We start from the raw sequence: 22751 nt of genomic DNA, 5'->3' as shown, positions 1-22751 counted from the left end.
AGGAGTTTCTCCTTATAAACTCCATTGAATATCATTAAGTCCAAGAGGGTGGCATCACCAGTCTTTTTTGGATGAGGAAACAGGAGCAGAAGCAGGGTGCCAGTAGCTCATAGATACTGTAATCCTAGCTACTAAGTAGGCGGAGACCTGGAGGATCGTCGTTTGAGGCAAACCCAGATAGAAAGTCCATGAGAATCCATCTTGTTTCCAATTAACCAGCAAAAAGCTGGTTGGGAGGCATGGCTCATAAAAAAGTCAGCTATGACCAAGAAGGCTGGGAGTGTGAGACTCCAAGTTCAAGTCCCAAAATGAACATGTGTACACGAAAGCTACACATACACACACCGTCACTACCACCACCACCACCACCCACAAACAACAAACCCCCCCAAAACCTGAAGCAGTGCTGGGATTTGTTCTGAGTTCCTTGAACCCTAACCACAGTGCTGTCTTCATTGGGTCAAGGTGCATTGTCTGGGCTAAAGAGAAGCCCATACAGAGCTTAAGATCACAAGGGCACAGGCTCTCCTTAGGAGTCTATCTGGATCCCACAGCATACAGTGGCCATGAGATAGTGCTTCCAAGCCAGGTCCACAACTTAGTGTCATTTTTTTTAACCCAGATTCCCTTTAAAAAAAAAAAGCCACAACAGGGGATACAAATTTTTAACATTCTTTATTGACTTAGGGGCCAAACAAGGCAGCATCTGGTGAGTTAAGAAAGGCACCTTGTTGAAAATAATACATCACAGTGCTGTCAAGTGATCCTAGTCACAGGATTTGAGGATGGAAAGGATAATCTTTGGATGATATAGCTTAGGATACTTGCACATTTGTTTTCTGTTTTTCTTCATAGTCTTGGGGATCAAACCCAGCGCCTTGCACATGCTAGGCAAGTGCTCTGCCTCTGAGCTACACTCCAGCAATTATTTATTTAAAAAGGTTGCTTCACACATGATGGATGAAATTCAGTAAGACTTAAGGTGGCTGCTGAGAGTCATGTCACGTGAGCAGGCAGACTGGCAAGTCAGCAGCGAGTCAAGGGACAGGAGTGAGACGGGTCTCTTGCCCCTCATAATTTTAGTAAACTTGATTTACTGAGCCATCACCTGCACAAACATGCCCCTTATCTTTTGCAAATGTAGAGATGATAATTTGATCATATGATGTCTCTGCAGTCAAATGCTCCCTGTCCCAAGCTATAGGACAGACAAGACCAAAGTTTTGATTTCCTGTGTTCTTGGTGGAGCACTCCATGAGATTCTGATTTTAGAGCAGTGGCTTTAAAAAACAGTTTTCACCAGTTCAGAGTAAACAAAACCCTAATTGCTTATAATACTGTAATCTCCCTATTTGTATCCATACTCTCTAATCACAGTGGTTTTTTTCTTTTTTAAAATTAATCTTTCATTCTACTTTTAAAACTCCCATCCAAGTGTAAAAAAGCCCCATTCACTACAGCAGCACTGCTCTTCCAAATAACCCTAGACTCCCTCACCACCCCTCCCATCCCCTCCTTCCCCTCACCACCCTTCCCTTCTGCCCAGCACCTAAGAGCAGGGATCACGCCGTGGGGTGACGAACAGTGGTGCAGTCTTGCCTGGCCTTCTGCTACTAAGCTGAAATAGAGGAAACAAGAGAGAACAAAAGGAGCTTTTAAGAATCAAGTAAATATACGGAAAGGTTGGCATGCAACCAAATGCATTCAACACTGGACATTTCTCTGCCAGGTCAAAGTCTCATGCCTGCTGAGGTTAAGACTGCAATTAGATGACACAAAAAATACAATTCTAACTACTTCAAGAGCACAAATGTATTCTCTGTGGATTTCCAGTTCTCATCTGCAGCACACATACCGCATGCACATGTCTGTGCATGCATGCACATGTCTGCATATATGCACACGTGGATGTATCGGGACAGAAGGATAAATACTTGGGCAAGGATCATGCACATTCAAAGAACAAACATTCAGGGCACTCGTCTTTCAGGCCAGAGGGCCTGCAACTATCCCCACCCAGTCAGAGGGAAGGCTGCCTTCACCCAGGGAAGGATCCCACACTCCTACAGGCACAGCTGACAGTTTTGGTTTCACTCCTCTTCCTACCCCATTCCCAGCAGTTTCAGTGCTTCCCAGAAATACACAAAAGCCAGACAGGGTTTCTGTTAAGTGGGTGGAGTTAATTTAGAGCCAGGGAAACAAAGCAAGGCAGAGGCAGCAGACACTTAACTTGGACAGGCAAAAGAAAAAAAAAAAGCAAGATGGCCACATACCCACAGCTACTTTCCATGTAGATAAAGGACAAACTCTCTGGTAGTCACAGACAGCAGGGGAGTCAGGTCAGATAAGAATCAGGCCCTTTAGAGTCCACTGCACCCAGACAGCAGCAGATTATGCTGAAGCAGGCAGGGTCGTTTACTGGATGTGCCACTGACTTTCTAATTATTTTTCCAGAGGCCACAGGTTTTAAAGGCTTTTCACAGGTACTATTCATCTGTTTATCACAAATCAAACCAAACTGCAGAGCATGGACTTGGAAAATGCTTAATAGCAGAGGAGCTAAGTTACAATTAAAAAGCTGGCTTCTGTCATTAAGCGGTCTTATTTTTTTTGGCTGGTCTTTTTTTTTGGGGGGAGGGGGGGAGGGGTTATCTCCAGATCCTAAGAGATACACTTGATTTGAGTTTTACATCCTAGACTCAGAGTAGCTTGGAATAAATTCTTACGAAAAATGAGTCCTGCACCTCCAAATCACTGTTTTGCTCACACTCGGCCACAGAGGTGAACTTTAAAAAACAAAAGCAAAGGAACTTAACTAGTCCTGCCTCTGAAGTGGATTTGGCTGTTCTTAGAGGTTCAGCCTGGATGTTCAGTACACAGTCTCAGTTCCAAAAGACTTTCACCTGGCTGAATTCTTAGGCAGAAATTCAGTTTTAGATCAAAGCCCCAAATGATAGAGATCACAGAAACATTCCATCTTGGCCTGGCTCTTTATACAGTGATACCAACTAATTTCTGGAATTTGGAATGTGTCTTTTTCCTTTCATTTAGTGGGGGATGGAGGAAGTTTAATAATCCCTTCCACTCAATGACTCAGTGGCTTTTCACTGAAAGTGGATAACAAGTGGACTTCCCGGCCAACAGTGTGCATCAGGAACTATGACCCTGCCCACCTTCATGTGACCCTGGACCTGTAACCAGCTGCTGAAGATGGAATAAATATGGAGGCTTTGGAATGGAGGTGCCTGGAATTTACTTTGGTCAAAATATAACAATAATAATAAAGACAATGCTGCTAAAGAAGTAAATAGCTTGAAAAGCAACCTAGACCAAGACATAGAAAGTAGGAATAAGCAAATACTTATACTACACACACAGATGAGATGAGAGTGGCACACACAAAGATGTATCAAGTAAGTGCTTTTTAATCAATACATCCAAAGGTATTTTTGCTAGCCTGAGGAGGGAAGCTTCCCTCTGCCTACCTTGCCATTTCTGCCCACTCCCTTAGTAGAGATAGGAAGAAATTCCTTTTCGAACCCTCAACATTAGATAAACATAACCAAGTCTTTACATGTGGCCTTGGAGAAGGCTGCTAGGATGCTTGCAAACACGACATCCGGGGTCTGGGACGCATCAATAGCAGAGTGGATTCCCCGTTTACTGTAGTACTCCACAAGAGGGGTGGTCTGAGTGTGGTAAGCCTCCAAGCGGATCTTCAAGGCCTTCTCGTTATCATCTGATCGCCGGATCAGGGGTTCCCCAGTGATCTGAAATAAGATGTGGGGAAAGTAAAAGGCTGGGACTATTACTAAGCCTTCCTTACCTATGCCAGAAGCAGATGTGAGATGGGACCATTCTACCTAAGGTGCTGTCTATTCCCACAACCCATCAGAGGCAAAGACACATAAGCTAGACCCTGTCAATGAACTGTGTTATTCTCAGAAGCAGACTAGCTTGTGCAGAGAAGTCAGAGAAATTGCAACTAGGAGGAAAACACACTCACTAGAGGAAGAAAGGCAATTCTTCTAACAGCTGTTTAGCTTCCAAGAAAATACTTCCAGGGTCAGAAGAAGGAAGATGGAGGCCTCTATTCAGAGCTGTGTTAGCAAGTGTAATGCTAGTTGTCTAAATATTTAGCAAGTTTATTAAAGCAACACTCACTAATATTCTAAAAGAGGCAAGTGAAAAGAAGAACTCTAAATGGTAGAATTAGCAACATTGTGAAATGTGACTATGTTGACATCATGGGCTTAGAACATGTATTTATTGTGCCTGGATGACTGACGAATTTGTCTCCTATGACATAGGGAAACTGAGGAAATTTTCACTATTGCCTGAAAGCTCTAAAGCAGACCACGTGCACTCCTTAAAGTAAATGGTACAGGGAGAATGTATGAGAACCAGGGAACAGCCCAGCAGGCTTTGGAATATAGAAGCATATTCTGGAGCAGGACAAGTTAATAAACCTCTTTTCAGTGGTATTCCCCTCCTCCAATTCAGTGTCCTAGCAACCTTCTGATGAGGTGACTGCTTAGGGGGCCACAATCTCAGAAAAGGACTCTTGTAGAAAGAGGACAGTACAACCTGGATGCTGGTAAACAACGGGCACTGACAGCTGCTCTGAGGTCAAATAGTAAGTTACCTGGGAGACACTTGAAGAACTGTGATTTACTTGATATTATTTCACAATTAAGTTAGTAACATTGGTAAAGGAGAAGAGTAGACATTTTTGTTGGCTTTGAAAGAAAACAGTAAAGGAAGAAATAAAATTTCCGATCCCGGGTTTACATACGTCATCCTTCATGGGTTCTTTTGGGGGGTTGAACTCCTCGTGGTAGGACCGGCCACTCCTGGGATGAATCAGCCTGGAAGATAGCAAGTGATCATGAGTCAGGCTGCCTGGAAGTTCCTCTGAGCCCAGAAGTCTCCAGAATGACAATACAAACAGAAACTGAATAGTAAGACTTTTTGCCTAACTGAGAATCCAGCTATCAGCATCTCTCACTTAGGAAAATAACTGACATTGCTTAGGAAAATAACTAGGCCAATAACTCTGCCAACAGAGTAAAATTTCTACCTTTACCCAGCATTGTAATGAATGTTTGAAGAGGGAAACTGTGGGAGCTACTACCTAATTCAGCCCTTGAGAGAAGAAACTCTGAGGCTGGCCTCACACAGCCACCCATCCTAGTCACTCTTTCTTAGTCTAATTCTAACCATTACCTATATCTAGGGGTCAGGAAACCATGGAAACTGTTGGCCAGGAGTTCTTAAGGTGGGAGACAATTGCAGAGGTAAGTAACTACAACCAATATGACAACTTTTTTACAGAAATTGCTGCAATGTGCTATGGAGCTAGGAAACATGGATATAGCTTATTATTTCCTCCTTTCTGTTCTTTTATAGACTATGTTATGTTGCCTAGCCTGGCCTCACATTCATGATCCTCTAGGCTTAGGCTTCCAAGTAGCTGAGATTACAAGAATATGCCACTGTGCCTGGCTTAATCCTATTTTGTAACCTGACCAGTGTTGGGACTGGGAGTTTGGCCTAGTGGTAGAGTGCTTGCCTAGCATGAATGAAGACCCAGGGTTGATTCCTTGATACCACATACATAGAAAAAGCCAGAAGTGATGCTGTGGCTCAATGGTAGAACGCTGGCCTTGAGGAAGCCCAAGGACAGTGCTCAGGCCTTGAGTTCAAGTCCCAGGACAGGCAAAAAAAAGAAGAATGGTGTTAACAATTTTTTTTTTTGTGGTGTGGGTACAAATATAGACACCAGACAATGCAAACGTCCTTTGACAACATTTAGATCAAGGGCAGCCTATCCATTCTGGGCCAATATGAAAAATGACATTATCAAATAATGAGCTGGGCATTGATGGCGTACGCCTATAATCCTAGCCACTTAGCAGGCTGAACTCTGAAGATTATATAGTCAATTCTGAGAGACTCTTAACTCCAAATAACCCTCAAAAAGCTGTAAGATATGGCTCAATTAGTAAAGCACTAGCCATGAGCAAAAGAAGATAAGAGTGTGAGGCACCAAGTTCAAGTCAGTATTTGGGGGAAAAAAGAAAAAAGAAACAAATCATGAAGATACCCTGGTTATCAATATATATATGTATATATGTATGTATATATGTAGTTGAGATTCTTGGGAGGCTAAGGTAGTAGAACACTTTGGTCCAGGAATTTCAGATGAGTTGAATAACTGACAGACAGAACAAAGTAACAACCTATAACAGCCCAAGAACAGGTATTCATTTGACACTGAAGATATGGTCCTGAACCCACTTATTAGGCAACAAGCCCTTGTTCCTGACTGGGGATGGTCACACACAGGAGCCCAGAAACTCAAGAAGGGAAGGAGGCAGGCCAAACTCTGCTTAACCATCAGGCTTGCTTGCATTGTATACTTTCACCAAGCTAGAAGTGGTTTGCTCTCCTCATGACCTCTTGACATGCATACATACGTTCTGTAGTAGGGCCTGCCATGGCCACTCTAGCCTGCCCAGTGAGGATGGCTGAGGGGATCAATGTCCTAGCTCATCAGTTGGGAAGTTGCATTTAATCCTATTGCATTATCAGTAAAATGTGATAACTGCATTTTAATTATAGCATCCTTATAGAAGAGGTCAAGATGATCCAGTTATTGAGTTAAGTGGTGTTGTGGTTCAAGTAGTAGAGAGCTAGCCTTGACCTGAAGAGCTCAGGCACAGTACCTAGGCCCAGAGTTCAAGCCCCATGACCAACCAAAAAAATAAAAGAAAATAAAATATCTTAATAAATAAAGAAGTAAACGTGAGCAGGCATGTGAATAGTTTCATACAGTGAGGTTGGCTCCATTCTTAAGAGTCCCTGGGAGAGTTTCTTTGGCATAACCTTTCAGAAAGGTTCTCCATTGGAGGGGGAGAGCATAAGCTGCTGGGCTTACCTGCTGCTCCTGGGGAAGGGCTGGGGCCTTGCATGGACACTGACATTTCTCTACCTTCTGAACATAAGGTATACGGGGCAGCTGCAACAAATACAATCTCTTCTCTGCATGTCTATGCTATCGCTCATGAACCCCTTCATTCCCCCAGGCCTCTGATTACACACAACATGTTGATCTTTCCCCAGGTCTCGTAACATCCCTATTGTCAGCCTTACCTTTTTTTAGTTTACATTAACTTTGTCTTCTCTGTGCCTAACAGGGACACAAAGAAGCAAAAGCCCTGCACTGAAGAAGTTTATGGCAGAACTGGAGTGTGAAACTTGGACATTTGAAAAAAAAAAATTAATGAAGTAGATTCAAGTGTATTTCTACACAACCTCACAAGATAATACCTTTCACATTCACTCCACTCTCTAGTCACATGTCTGCTTCTATCCTTGAAGGTATGGACTACCGACACATGGAAAAGTTGTCTTATAACAAAAATCGAAGTAATACTCTTAAGACATTTTCTTCCTAAATTAAAAAATTAGCCAGACCATGACAGCATACCCTTATAACTCCAGCTACTTGGGAGATGGAGGAAGAACAAGCAAGTTTGAGGCTCATTTAGACAAAATTAGCAAACCCTATCTCAAAAACAAAATATAAACACATTGGGATCATAGCTCAAAAACAAAATATAAACACATTGGGAACATAGCTCAAGCGGTAAAGCACTTGCTTTAGCAAGCAGAAGGCTCTGGGTTCTATTCTCCATTGCTATAAAATAATCCCAAATAGACATACCAGCTAATACAGTCATAGCATTCATTTAATAGTGGCTAAAAGAAACACAAATATACGCCATACAGAAATAATCAAGTAAAGAAAGCTTCACTTAATACTATAAAATATGCAACAATTGAAAGTAATGTTAATGAATGCCTGGTTCAGGATGGTGGACTGAGACTTTATTAAAATAAGAAGACATAAACAAGGTAGATCTCACAATAAAGAAGAATACAGAAGGTCCATTAGTGGTTGAGAGCTTCTGATGTATTTCTGGAAGGCACAAAGCAAGATGGCAGAGTGCAGAGAGAAATAGGGTAGAGGTAAGTGCCTAAAGCAGTCCTTCAGAATAAACTTGTTCAGAAACAAAAGCATTTCTATGCTGCATATCAACTATTATAGAGAAAAACACACACAAAATAAGGTTGCTGTGCCAAGAATAAGTTTTTCCTTCATTTTCTAAACTTTATGTAGATCATCATACTGTTTTTGTAATGAATAAAAAATCCAAGCCAGGCACCAGTGGCTCACACCTGTAATCCTAGATACTCAGGAAGCTGAGATCTGAGGATCATGGTTCAAAGCCAGCCCAGGTACGAAAGTCTGTGCAACTCTCATCTCTAATTAACCACCGGAGACCTGGAAGTGGTGCTGTGGCTCAAAGTGTTAGAATGCTAGCCTTGAGCTAAAGAGTTTAGTGACAATGAGCACCCAGGCCCAGAGTTCAAGCCCCATGACCGATCAAAAAAAAAAAAGGAAGGGAAAAAAAAATCCAACAGCAAAGTATAGCAGGTCCAACTGAAGACAGACTGAAAAAGCAATAGAACATGGGGCTAGGAGTTTGGCCTAGTGGTAGTGCTTGCCTAGCATACACGAAGACCTAGGTTCGATTCCTTGGTACCACATACATAGAAAAAAGCTGGAAGTGGTGCTGAGGCTCAAGTGGTAGAGCTCTAACCTTGAGAAAGTCCAAGGACAGTGCGCAGGCCCTGAGCTCAAGCCCAGGACTGGCAAAAGAAAAAAAAAAGCAATAGAACAGAAAGAGACACACTTGAAAGGAATGTGACATTTCTTAAATATCTGTTATAAGGAAAACACTAATCTATATACTTTATGTCATCTAATATATGCATAATATATCTTTGAGGCAGGTACTGTTAAGTGCATTCTGCATATGAGGTAACAGCCTTAGACATGTTAAGAAGCATGCCTGTCTGATTTCAAATCTCTGATCTTTTCCCCAGACCTCCACATCCCATGTCAAACCCCAATCAGCAAGTAAGATCAATCTATGTCGACATGGCACTTAGCTTCATGGCTAGGATCAGGCAAGAGCAATTTTCATAATTTGGTAAATCTCTGAAAAAGCATGAAAAGGAGTGACCTTCAGGGGACAGGTACCTTCCAGTGATCCTCCGGATCAGCAGGGAATCTGGGATAGAGAACTCGATCACGGAATCAAGCTTCTCTTTCCTTTTCTCCATGAGTCCATCAAGCTGTAAAAGAATGTTTGACCTGCATAAGATCTGTATCCCTCAAAGGAATTAAGAGAAAAGGGTCAGAGTTTGCCTTCATGCAATGGTGATACAAACATTAAACTACCCACCATTTCAGCCTGTTTCACAGTCCGAGGGAAGCCGTCCAGAAGAAAGCCATTTTTGCATGCAGGGGTCTCCAAGTTCTTCTCAATGAGCTCTACTACCATCTCGTCACTCACCTGGAAGGTAAGAACAAAGCAGCTGGAGTTGAAATCTGTTATTAGGTGATATTAGCCCAACTCCAGAGTCATAAGTGAGAGAAAGAGAGAGAGAGAGAGAGAGAGAGAGAGAGAGAGAGAGAGAGAGAGAGAGAGAGAGAGAGAAAGAGAGAGAGAGAGAGAGAGACTTGCTCCTCCTCTTCTTGCCCTTCTCCTAGCAACTGTGCTCTGTCATGTGATCTCCACCTTGTGCTGCTGGTAGGAGCCCAGAAACAATAAAACCAAGTAACTTTCGACTGAATCCTCTGATACCATGAGCCAAAATAAATATTTCCTCCTTTAAGTTGATCTTGTCACAGTGATGCAAAACTGCCTGATACAGGCACCATTTGTAAGCCAAGATTTCCATATTTGCCATGTATATAATCTCTTCTCCTGAAACTCTCCTGTGTTCCAATAAGCTGGTGAGGGAAGAGGGTCTCCAAAGTCCATTGCCCTAACCAGGAAAGCTCCATGTCACAGGTCCTGAAGGCCTGCAAGTAGAACCAGTCTTAAACACAAAATAACAGCTTATTTTGATAACTAGCTGTTCTCAAGTCACAAGGAAAGTGAGGGCAATGGCAAGGAAATTACCTGAGGAGGACTAGACTTGGGACTGACTAGAAGAACGCACGAAGGTGCTAATTCTCCTGGATTCACAATTTTCACTAGGCTAACAGTATTATTACTGAGATGGGTGCTTGTTACATATTTGGGCAATCCTGGACATACATGAAATCCTGTGCTTTTTTTATTGTAGGGATAATGTATGGAGGGGTTACAGTTACATTTGTCAGGTCAGGTAATGGGTGCATGACTTCTCACACACTGATACCCCTTCTCATGTTTCTATTCCCATTTCCTTCCCCCTAGAAATCCCATGCTTTTTGCTCAGGCCAGTCTGGGACTGCAGTTTTTCTAGCTGGACCTCCTATAAACCTGACATTACAAGTGTGTACCACGATTCCTGCCTTCCCCGTCCTATATTCTGTGAGATTCATTTATCTTCAGTTAACTACCAAAAGGCCAGAAGTAGAGATGTGGCTCTAGCCACATGCTAGCCACATGCTAGCCTTGAGCAAAACAGCTCAGGGACAGCACCAATCCTCCTGGCATTCAAAAAAATTTTTTTCTTTTCCTTTTTGTGCTTTCATAGAAACAAAACTTCCTGTTCTATATCATATAGATTGGCAGGCTATTATCTCTTAGACCCAGCTATGAAGGTGGGGACAAAGTACAAACTCTATTACTAAATGAAGACTGGGGATTAGCAATCTTATTGCCACATGCCATTTTTTTCAGTACAGTATTTTCTGCCAAGACCCAAAGACCAAAATATCTAGCTTTCTGTTTGATTCAAAGTCTCACTAAAATAAAGGGAAAGCTAGAAAACAATGGGTAGATGGGCAGATGGGTAATAGTACCACAAAGCCAACAGGACATAACTTGGGAATGAAAATAAAGTTCAGCCCTTATTCAACAAATATTCCCAGTCACCCTAGGTTTGAGGATCAATCTCCAGCATGGTCAAAAAACAAAACAAGGGCTTGGAATGTGGCTTAGTGGCAGAGGGCTTGCCTAGCATGCATGAAGCCCTGGGTTCAATTCCTCAGTACCACATAAATAGAAAAAGCTGGAAGTGGCACTGTGGTTCAAGTGGTAGAGTGCTAACCTTGAGCAAAAGAAGCTCAGGGACAGTGCTCAGGCCCTGAGTTCAAGACCCAGAACTTGCCAAAAAAAAAAAAAAAAAGAGCAAATAAGTACAAAATGACTTCTAAAAGTTATTCCCGGAGGTCAAATTCCAGAATTAACTATTACAATCAAGCTCTGGCACTAATCAAAGAATTAGCAGATAATACATTTGTCTAATCAGACTAACTAAAACTAAGGGAAAATGCTATCTATCAGTTTGTTAAAAGATCCTCTAGTGCAAATTTCTATGAAGAAGAAAATGGCCTGTGTCTGTACTTGCTGGTGAAGGTCTAAAATACGGCTTTAGGTCTAAAATCCGACTTTGACACTGGACAGTGCAGATCTACACTGAGGATACTCAGCACTCACTGTATGACCAAACTTACCAGCTTTCCAGCATCCATAGTTGCCTTCAGCTTTTTCCCCAGTTCTGAGCCAGAAGCCACCATGGCCCTCAGCATATCACCAGTGGCCAAATGACAGACACAGAAGTTCTCAGCCAGTTTGGGTGCCTGTGAAGAAAAACACAAAAACCAAGCTAAGAGTTAATACTGCAGGCCTGGAGTCAGATGGCCTGGGTATGAAGCAGGTCTTGCCATGTTTATACATGTTTATATGTGGCTATGTGAATTCAGGCCTGAATTCATCTATCTTATATTATATTCCCATGTAAAATGGTTATAGGATTATGGTAACAAAGATGACAGCATATGTAAAATACTCAAAACAACACAGATAATAGAAGTCAATATAGCTATTATTACTACTTTCACCAAGCAAATATCAGTTTCCCTATTATAAATGGGAATAAAAATAGCAGTATTGGGGCTGGGAGCATGGCCTAGTGGTAAAGTGCTTGCTTAACATGCATGAAGCCCTGGGTTCGATTGCTCAGTACCACATACACAGAAAAGGCTGGATGTGGTGCTGTGGCTCAAGTGGTAGAGCGCTAACCTTGAAAAATCCCAAGGACAGTGCACAGGCCCAAGTTCAAGCCCCAGGACTGGCAAAAAAAAAAAAAAATTAGTATTATCAGGTGCTGGTTGCTCATTCCTGTAATCCTAGGTACTTAGGAGACTGAGATCTGAGGATCACAGTTTAAAGTCTGCTCAGGCAGTAAAGTCCTACGAGACTCTTATTTCCACTTAACTACCAAAAAGCCAGAAATGGAACTGTGGCTCAAAGTAGTAGAGCACTAGCCTTGAATACAAAAGCTCAGGGACAGTGCCTAGGCATTGAGTTCAAGCCCTAGGACTGGAGTATGTACAGGGATGCACACACACACACACACACACACACACACACACACAAGCACATGCAGTATTATTAATACTTCATATAGCTGTTACAAGGTGTAAATAAAGCCATATATATATGACATATGACACAAAGCATGACATAATGTACTGAATACTTGCCGGAGAAGTGAATGAATGAGTTACTGTCATATACAGCAGTGCCGGGATGGGAGGGGCCAAAAAAGAACAGGGGTTTACTCCAGTCAAATTTGGGCTCTTTCCCTTCCTTGTCAGAGGTAGCTACGTCACTGCCTTGGCCAATCCACTGAACTTTCCACAGACTTAGCTTCCTCATTTGCTTGATATAAAGCCACACGATCTTCTCAGAAGGTGGTTATAAGGCTTAGATGAGATTATTTAGACAGGAAACTTGCCAAGTTGTGCAGTATGGTCTCCCTGACTCACTTTACTTAGTAGTCTTGCCTTAAACTCTGGCTTAGAATAACTTTCTTTCCATTAAAGGCATGAACTTATAAATCAAACTGCCTGGGCCTTAGACTACAGGTCACCCATCTCTACATACGTAATAATTTGAGAAGTCACTACACCTTTCTAAGTTTTAGGTGTGCTCTGAAATGGAGATATTGACCATGGCTGTCATCACTGCGTCGATGAGAAGATGCTATGATACTGGGCATATATATGTAGCACAGCATCTAAGTCTTCAGTGAGCATCAGCTGTTAGTTATCCCTGCACTAGTCCTCCATTCACTTACATTGAAAGGAATCACTTACTTTATTAATGTCCCGCCAAAAAACCCTGATAAGAGTCAAGGAAGACCAGGAGTTTGGCCAAGCGGTAGAGTGCTTGCCTAGCAGGCACAAAGCCCTGGGTTCAATTCCTTGGTTACCATATACACAAAGAAAAGGCCAGAAGTGGTGCTGTGGCCCAAGTGGTAGAGGTCTGGCCTTGAGAAAGCTCAAGGACAGAGTTCAAACCCAGGACTGGCACCAAAAAAAAAAAAAAAAAAAAAAGCCAGGAGTTTGGCCTAGGTAGAACGAAGACCTGGTACCACATACATAGAAAAACTGACGTGGAGCTGTGGCTCAAGTGGTAGAGCGCAAGCCATGAGGAAAGCCCACAGAGAGTGCTCAGGCCCTGAGCTCAGTACCCAGGACTGACGCTCGCGCTCGCACGCGCACGCACACGCACGCGCACGCGCACACGCACACGCACACACACACACACACACAAAAGAGTTAAGGAAATAAATGAGCAGGAGATATAGGGCTTGTGCTCAAAGCTCATAATTTTGAACCAGGACTATGGCTTAGTGGCAAATAGTTCCCCAACGTGTACAAGGTCCTGAAAATCAAATCCAGTACAGTTTGGTGGACTATAAATCAGGATGCACAATAGAGGGGAAGGGATCTTGAATGGTTCAACAAGAGTTTTGTTATAGCTAAACAAGGAATGTAGAACTCAGGTGGAATTGAATCAGTTCAAGGAGCTCATGCCTCTCTTTCTGGTTCAATTGTTTTAGTTGGGTTCCAGTTCAAACCAGTTAATCGGGACTTTTCTTAGGTGCATACCACGAAAGTAAATAGATGGGTCTCAATGCAGGAAATTCTGGTTTGTGATTCATGGATTAATTCAAGTGAAGACATTTCTTCAGAACAAAATGTAACTCAGATGAGCAGGCATTAAAAACTGCATCTTCTGGTGAGGTTGTGGAGAAAAAAGAACCCTGCTGCACTGCTGGTGGGATTGTAAACTAGTTCAGCCACTCTGGAAAGCAGTGTGGAAGTTTCTTAAAGAACTGAAAATTGACCTCCTCTACGATCCCGCCATATCACTCCTGGGCATCTACCCTGAACATCACAATCCAGGATATGATAAGGACACCTGCTCAGCTATGTTCATCTCTGCACTATTCACAATAGCCAGGTGATAGAAACAATCCAGATGCCCTACTGCAGATGAATGGATACAAAAAATGTGGTATATACATACACAATGGAATTCTACATAGCCAACAGCCAAGATAAAATAATGACATTTGCAGGGAAGTGGATAAATCTAGAGCAAATCATGTTGAGTGAGATAAGTCAAGACCAAAGCAATAAAAGGCGCCTGGTATCCTTAATATGTGACTATTAGATCCAAAGAATACAAGAGCGAGGACTCAATATTTGCATACCCAATGCTATGGATATGGTATTAGAAATATAAACACAACTACATAGACCTAAAAATCTATGACTCTATAGACGTGTTTTATTACATAGATTAAATCTAAGTAAGTGCCAGTGATTGTATATAGAGTCCCTTCTTGAATAATTGTTTGTTAAATACATCATTTGAAATATGATGTAAAAATCAATGTTAATACATTTTTTTTAATAAAAAATCATTAAAAAAAAAAACCTGCATCTTGCCAGGCACAGTGGCTCATGTGCCTAGCTACTCAGGAGGCTGAGATCTGAGGATCACGGTTCAAAGCCAGGCACAAAAGGACCTGAGACTTTTATCTCCAATTAACCTCTAGAAAATGGGAAATAGGGCTTGGCTCAACGGTAGGGCCATAGACTTGAGCAGAAGAGTTCAGGGACAGCACCCAGGCCCAGAGCTCAAGCCCTATGACTGACAAAAAAAAAAAGACAAAAAAAATTCATCGTTATTATAAAGGCAATATAAAGTTACATAATCCAGATTTAAACAGTTACATAAGGGGGCACAATTATGTAGGTGAGTTAAAGTGTATATTTCTTTTTGGACAGTGTCATCCCTTCCCTCACTATACACTGCATCATAATGTACAAAAAGGAGACTGGCGAAGGGGAGACCAGTGGGTGGGGAAAGAGGAAAAGGAGATGGTCTCGGGGGTGGACAGGATGTATATGCATGTGCATCCATGCACACGTGTAGATAGTATACTAAAACCCACCAACACTGAAAAAGCACAAAGGAGAAAGGCCAGTTAAGGGTATATAACAGAGGAAGTGAATCTGTTCAAAGCACAGGGAATGCATCTATGTAATTAGCACAAGAACTCCTGTAATACTATTAATGTATGCTAAAAAATAATAGTAACCTTCTACCTTGGAAAAATAACGGTGGCAATGGAAAATAATGTTGACACTGGCCACATACCCAGAGAATGCTAACCTTGTATATGGTTGTTAAAGCTTGGGTAAATAAACCTAGGTACAGGTGGCTTACACCTGCAGTCCTACTCAGGAGGCTGAGATCTAAGAATTAAGGTCAAAGTCAGCCCAGGCAGAAAAGCCCCATAGGCGCTTACCTCCAATTAACTACCAGAAACTGGAAGTAGAGTTGTGGCTCAAAGTAGGACAGCACCCACGTGCTGAATTCAAGCCTCATGACCAACAAAAACAAACAAACCAAAATCCAAAATCAGCAACAACAACAACAAAAAAACTTGGGTAAACAATCAAGAGGTCAGGCTTACTCATGGGGGCAAAAATCGTGTAAACACCACAGAGAAGAACTGGGCCAACAAAACCAAACTGCTCAAGTGTTACCACTCTCAAACTGCACCAGGAGCCAGGCCTGGTGCTTGAACTCAGGGTCTGAGCACTGTCCTTGGGCTTTTTCCTCAAGGCTAGAGCTCTACCACTTGAGCCACAGCACCACCTCCAGCTTTTCTGTGTATGTGGTACCATGGAATTAAATCTCTTCATGCATGCTAAGCAAGTACTCTTCCACTAGGCCAAACTCCTGGCCCCTGCAGGACTCATATACTGTTCTGGGTGGCTGGGTTCTACATCTGCATAAAGCACACATACCAGTACGAAGATGAGGCCTAAAGTAAGACTATCCCCTTTACTTCCTGTTGGTCAGGTGGGATCCATGAAATTGGTTGCAAAGAATGTGGCTAGACTTGAATCCTGAGACTCTCAACAGCTATGTGATGTGGGACTACTCAGTTCTCTGACCTTTAAATGGAATAAAATACAAAATATCAGACATATAGAAGGCACTCAATAAATGGTCTTTCTTATGTTACCCTTTATTTACAGAGTATAGGAACCTGCTAACTTCATTGTAGTTCCTTAGCACTTTAGACTTACATTTTGCACCAGATCCTCCTCTCTAAATTACCTGGGCTGGTGGAGGGTGTTGCCAACACGCAGATTCTGACTCAGTACAGCAGTCGTCTAGCATGTGTTTAATTTTAAGCCATCTCTTCTACAGCGATGGCCTGGGCCACACTCTGAGAGCAGAGGTCTAAAGTCCACTCTGTTCTGCTGCTGACCACATGGACGCTGAGCCCAAAGAACAGGCTCAAAACCTGGACAAGAACCCTGGCAGTTGGACAGGGTGAGGGAAGACTGTTTTAAGGTGTGGATAGGAATGGCTAAAATCACTAGAGGAAGTGTTTGGGGCTTTGTGGTCTTCAGACTTTCGTCTACTTACTGATAGGCCCTGGGCTTGCTATGGTTTGAATTATGAATCCTCTTCTCTCTCCCTTTCCCCTCCTCTATTCCTCCCACACCTTTTTCTATCTTGTGCTGGTATCATGGCTCTGTCAAGGCCCTTTTGTTTATGGCTGGCCTCCTCTACCTCTGACTTCCTGTTGGTTAATTGGAGAAAGGAGTTCAATTAATCAACACATCTGTCTGTTTAGGCAAGATCCTTGCATCTCAGCCTCTTGAGTAGTTAAGAGTTATGGGTATGAATCACTGGAGCTCAGCTAAATGTTCTTTTCCTTTTCTTCCTTTTGAGTATGTGTGTAAAAACACAAGTTTATTCTGAAATGTACAGAAGACTCCCAGGACAACACTTCATTCTAGTTATAGCTGGTAAGAGGTGTTATGGAAGGGAACCTAGATATTTAAATAGAAATGGAATCAGGAGACTCCATAATCTTAGACAAAAGGAACAGATACATACAATTAAGTGGTTACATATATTTTACAGTACTGTGACATAGTTACTCTTTGGCCACATTTCTTATATCCAACTGTGGCCAGGTTCCCTTTCCAATGTCTTCATTCCTTTCTTGTTTTTGTTTAGAAGCCTTATCTTTCCCATCCTTTTCTTTTGGGCTGTTTCTTGAACTATTTCAAAGTTTTATTTTGTTATTTTCCTGGTCAGACATGCTTCCTGCCACCTCTTCCTCTTCTTTCTTCTTTCCTCCTCCTCTTCCTTCATATTTTTGGTGTGTATTGGTCCAGGGGTTTAAACACAGAGCCTGAGTGCTGTCCCGGAGCTTTTTTGTGCTCAAGGCTAGAACTCTACCACTTGAACCACAGCTCCACTTCTGGCCTTTTTTGGTGGTTAACTGGAAATAAAGAATCTCACAGGAACTTTTCTGCCTGGGCTGGCTTCAAACCAAGATCCTCAGATCTCAGCCTTCTGAGTAGCTAGGATTATAGGCTGAGCTACCAGCACCTGGCTTATAATGACTTTTAATGATGGGATACATTATCAGAATGTAACTCCATCAAAAGAAGCATCTGTGTTATCATAATCATCCAAGGCACTTGCTTAAAATACAAATACCAGACCCATTCTTGACATTTATGATTGTTCTCAGGTGGTATCTAGATTTTTTTTTTTTCCAGATACTCTTGATCCACTTGCTTCAACCTTCCAAGTGTTAGTATGATAGGCATGTACTACCACACTTGGCTAAGAAATACACTTGGTTTTGGTCACTCTGCAGGAACACCCAATTCTAGAAAGGAGAGAAAGAAACAAAATAAAAAATAGCAAGACTGGCAAGTATGGCTCCGATGGAAGAGTGCTACCAAATAAATAACCTCAAGTATTCAAAATGCTTTAAAACACTACATCAATACAAAGTCAGACCATTTTCAAGTGGCTGTTTTATTGTAAAATCAGGAGTTTTCAAAGGAAAGATGATTGCAGTCATGCCTATATGGAACACACGGTACAGTGCGTTATATATGTATAACAGGAACTAGTTATATAGGTATAACAGGAACTAGTTATATATGTATAACAGGAACTAGTTATATAGGTATAACAGGAAGTAGCAATGGGAAGAATACAAATGTCACTGAGGAGGTTCCAGTCACTAACCTCCACTTTAGGGATTATACAGCAAATATTGCCAACATTTGCCAATGGGGGCCAAGCAGGCATTGCAAATGAACGAGCCAAGTCTACTATAAGCAACAGTCAGTGAGGGGACAGGGGACAGGAAACCTCCTAATTAGCACTACCACTCTGCTGCTGAGGAGGCCCACTGCTGCCCAGTCTTCTCATTCCTCAGGAGAGACTGGAGCTCTAGGGTTTCACACAGCACAAGTGAAAACACTCCATCGTCCATTTTGTATTTTGAAAGTTGACAAAAGGAATAAATGAAGCCTTTGGCTTTATACAAACCGCAAAATGGGGTAAATGAGTAGAGAAAGGAACATTTCTTTTGATAGAGTATCGCAGCCAGTAATTGAAAATTGAACATCAGAATTAGGACACCAACCATTTTGTCATCCATAGTGAATGACTGCATCATGGCACTGAGTAAGAGTCTCTGGAAACAGCCCAGAGGTGACAGACAGCAGATGCTTCCTAATGGACAGCGGGCATGCCTTGTGGCACTGGGAGCAAACCCTACGTTTGACTAAGCATAGGCAGTAAACTAAGGAATTACAGAGACTATGACAGAGACAAGTGTTAAACACTAACAGGGCACATTTGAAAATTCCTAGAGTAAGGAATAGCACTTCTAGGACGTACTAGATTCTTCTACAAATGTATAATATAGAAAAAGTGAAAGGAGTAAAAACTTAAGATTTCAAATGATCACATTTGTAAGACAAACACAAACTTTGCAATTAAAATTGTTAACTTCTGGGTGCTATCCCAGAGCTCTTTTGTTCAAGGCTAGCACTCTATGACTTTGAGCCACAGCTCCACTTCCAATTTTCTGGTATAGAGAAAAGAATCTATGGGACTTTCCTGCCCAGGCCAGCTTTGAACCACTATCCTCAGATCTCAGCCTCCTGAGATCTAGAGTAGCTAGGATTATAGGGGTGAGCCATCAGCACCCAGCTTAAAACTGTTAATTTTTAAGAAAGAAAAAGGCCAGGAGTGTGGGCTAGTGATAGAGTGCTTCCTTAGCATGCATGAAGCCCTGATTTGATTCATTGGTACCACATACACAGAAAAAGCTGGAAGTGGTGTTGTGGCTCAAGTGTTAGTGTTAGCCTCGAGAAAGCCCAAGGACAGTGCTCAGGCCCTGAGTTCAAGTGCCAGGACTGGCAAAAAGAAAAAAAAAATAAAAAAAAGAATGTTAACTTTTTAGAGCACATTTGTGTGTGTGTGTGTGTGTGTATCAGTACTGGCACTTAAAATTCTGGATCTTTATTTGGCCTTTTTCATTCACAGCTCTAACATTTGAGACATATACTTCCACTTCTGGCTTTTTGCTGGTTAATCAGAAATAAGAGACTATTGGATTTGCCTGTCCAGCTGGCTTTGAGCCACGATTCTCTGATCTCAGCCTCCTGAGTAACTAGAATTGTAGGCATGTGCTTCTGATGCCCATCCTGTACTTCTATTTTTTGCCAGTCCTGGGCTTGAGCTCAGGAGCCGAGCACTGTCCTTGGGCTTTCTTAAGGGTAGAGCTCTACCACTTGAGCCTCAGCACCACTTCTGGCTTTTTTCTATGTATGCAGTACTGAGGAATCGAACCCAGATCTTTGTGGATGCTAGGCAAGCACTCTACCACTAGGCCAAACTTCCGGCCGTGTACTTCTATTTTTTAAGGAAAGAATTCATCTTACAGAGGTTCTGAAATATTCACAAGGGGGGTATTATGGTACCTGAGAGTAAGGACTTGTAATAATTGTAACTTGTAGGGAGAAGCAGATGGTTACTGGAGGGGGGGGGTAATTATACTATCTTTGTCTTCAGTGCATTCAGAACTCTTCATAATAAAAAGTTAAGTGTGGGGTGTGTCTGTAGGCTAAATGCTCCTGCAGACCTCTGCAACCTCTGACTTATAAACTTTTCAAATACAATTACCAGAATTCCTATTGTTCTGTGAATTGGGAGGTGTGCCTAATTATGTTAAATGACTTCTGTAACTCTTACCCTTTCCTTAAGTGCCTCTTCCAATCCCTCCACTTTACAAAGCTGTCTCTGAACAGTTCTCGCCATTCCTACAGCCTTGCCAACCAGCCTGTAAGTGTAATTTTCTTCAAAACTTTCTTTTTAACAAATCAGCTTTTATAAAGATATACTTCAAAGTTGGAGGCAGAGAGATGTGTTACAAAGATAAGGGAGTCAATATGCATTAAACACGTATTATGCTAGACCTTCCAGTATCCTTGTGACCTTTTTCTCTTTCAGGAAAGAACATGGAGGCTCTGAAGTTACTGAACTTGTTAGACCATAAAACTCTTTTTTCACTACTGGGATGGGCTATTCACTTCACAACTACTCAAACTACTGATGTAAAAAGAAAAAAGGAATCGCATTTGAACTATCCTGTTTGTACTTCACTTGTCACAGCACAAGTAGTTCATAGGATCTGGTGTGAAACATGCCTAGGCTGCAGATTAGCTAATAACAGAAGTTGGCAGGAACAGGAAAGAGGAGATATCGACATCATTGGGTGCAGAGGGGGTAAGGTACTAGTGAAGTCCCAAAGAGAACTAGCTCAGTTTACAGACAGACCTGGGAAAGCGGCCCTTCCTCATCTAGAAGTGGAGGTAGCAAGCAAAGTCAGGCTCATCACCTACATTAATTATGTCATTCATTCATTTCCACTAACCCCAAGCAGTCAAGCAGTGTGCCACAGCAGTCCCCAAAATGAGCAAGATGGTCTGTTTGCCCAGACTTTGGAACTTGGCAAGAGCCAGGAAAAGTGGGTAAAAAACAGTCCTCACTCATGTAGAGCCCAGACCTATTCAAATTCCCTCTTCATAGTCTAAGGATGAACAAAGGCAAGGCTTGACATGTGTGTAGCGAGGCAATGCTAAACCCCAGGCAGAAACCCAACCAACAACCCAATCCATGGGTTTATGAATCCTAAGTGAGATTATAAATCTGAGTCCTAATCTATTATGGTCTAGATCAAGAGAGAGCCTAGATCCCAAGAGAAACCCTGCAATCTGCTGGGGCAGAAGGCAACTACAATCTCCAGTCCTCTGTGAACCCAAAGCTTCTAAATTTAGCTTCATCTCCAAGAAATCAATTTCACTAACTTGGGCAAAGCCCGTTGATTTCTCTAGACCTGTTTCCTTACCTGTTGATCCAGGAAGTTATTTCAAGTTCCTTCTCATCTAAAATCATTTGAGTCACCCTGAGCTGCTCTGCCTTCCAGAGACTGATCCCAGCAGTCACCAGAGGCCTCGTGCCCATTAACCACCCTCCTGGCTCCGAAAGTTACAAACTGGATCTATTCTTCCACCTCAGCAGTACCTCTCCTCAGCACATACCAGCTCCCATTCTGCTCCACGTGCTGGAGACTGTCCTCCACCCCCAGTCAGAAAAGTTCTCCTACCCCCCAGCACCTGAGAGTACACCTGACTCGGGACCATCCACTCCTAACTCGCAGGTACTCCGGAAGTTCTGGCCTCCATGTGGCCGGTAATCCAGGGCCTCAACCCCGGGTACCTCCACCCCTTGACTCTTTCAGAAAGTCTATTACTCCCCCGCCCCCTAAGGCATCTAACAACCCCTTACATCCTCCCTCACTCCTTCCTTAAGCCATCCCCATCCTAACTCAAACCTGCCCACCTCCGATTTGGACCGTGAACACTTCACCAGACCGCGGGGAGTCCCTCCTCCCCACCGGGCCTCAGCCCACCACCAGATCCTGGACGAGAAAAGGGCTTGCCAGAGCTCAGGCCGCCCTGACCTTGGACTTTCTCGGGCTCCAGCACCGAGCCGATCTGGACGCTCACCTGGGTACCTTTGCCAGCTCCGGGAGGCCCCAATAGTACCGCCCGGATGCCTTTGGGATACTTCGGTTTGGGGTCGCTCGCTAGCGCGGTGGGAGCCATGTCCGCCAACACCTCTCACCGCCACCCGCCAAGCACACCTCCCAGGTCCAGTGCTTCCAGGCCAGCGCGCCACGCACACCACGCACCGCCCGCTCGCCAAGGCTGCACACTGGCTGGCCGCTCAGTCCGTCAGGCCTTTTGGTCCGCCCCCAGAGCTAACGGACAGTTCCGTTTACCAGTCGCTCGTCGATCCTGAGGAAGACTGCTTCTAATTGGACAGAATGGATTCTAGAGTAAGGAAGAGGCGGGACTGAGTGAGGCGGGGTGTTCAGGAGGCTCGCGGCCTGTGTGCAGAGTGGGCGGGAAAACGTGAAGGCTGGCAGCGGCCAGGACAGGGAATTCTAGTTCGGCAATCGACAGTTAATGA

General features: G+C 43.0%; 1 protein-coding gene across 2 annotated transcripts; it reads right to left on the bottom strand.

The window, feature by feature from the left end:
* Window positions 1-656: 656 nt before the first annotated feature.
* Ak2 (adenylate kinase 2) lies at window positions 657-22470 on the bottom strand. Of its 2 annotated transcripts, XM_090335308.1 has the most exons (7): window positions 22286-22469; window positions 11525-11650; window positions 9318-9428; window positions 9113-9207; window positions 4796-4868; window positions 3575-3770; window positions 657-1618 (listed from the first exon to the last, which is right to left on the bottom strand). In XM_090335308.1, the coding sequence occupies exons 1-7, from the start codon at window positions 22382-22384 to the stop codon at window positions 1614-1616; spliced, it is 705 nt and encodes a 234-aa protein (XP_090191434.1). In that variant the 5' UTR covers window positions 22385-22469; the 3' UTR covers window positions 657-1613. The 2 variants fall into 2 exon arrangements, with proteins under 2 accessions (XP_090191434.1, XP_090191433.1); XM_090335307.1 differs by lacking the exon at window positions 657-1618 and having other exon boundaries at window positions 3408-3770; window positions 22286-22470.
* Window positions 22471-22751: the final 281 nt, after the last annotated feature.

The sequence above is a fragment of the Megascapheus bottae genome, chromosome 6 (assembly GCF_031878675.1).
Source record: "Megascapheus bottae isolate mThoBot1 chromosome 6, mThoBot2.hap1, whole genome shotgun sequence".
Taxonomy (NCBI): Eukaryota; Metazoa; Chordata; class Mammalia; order Rodentia; family Geomyidae; genus Megascapheus; species Megascapheus bottae.
This window is presented reverse-complemented; position numbering and strand designations above follow the sequence as displayed.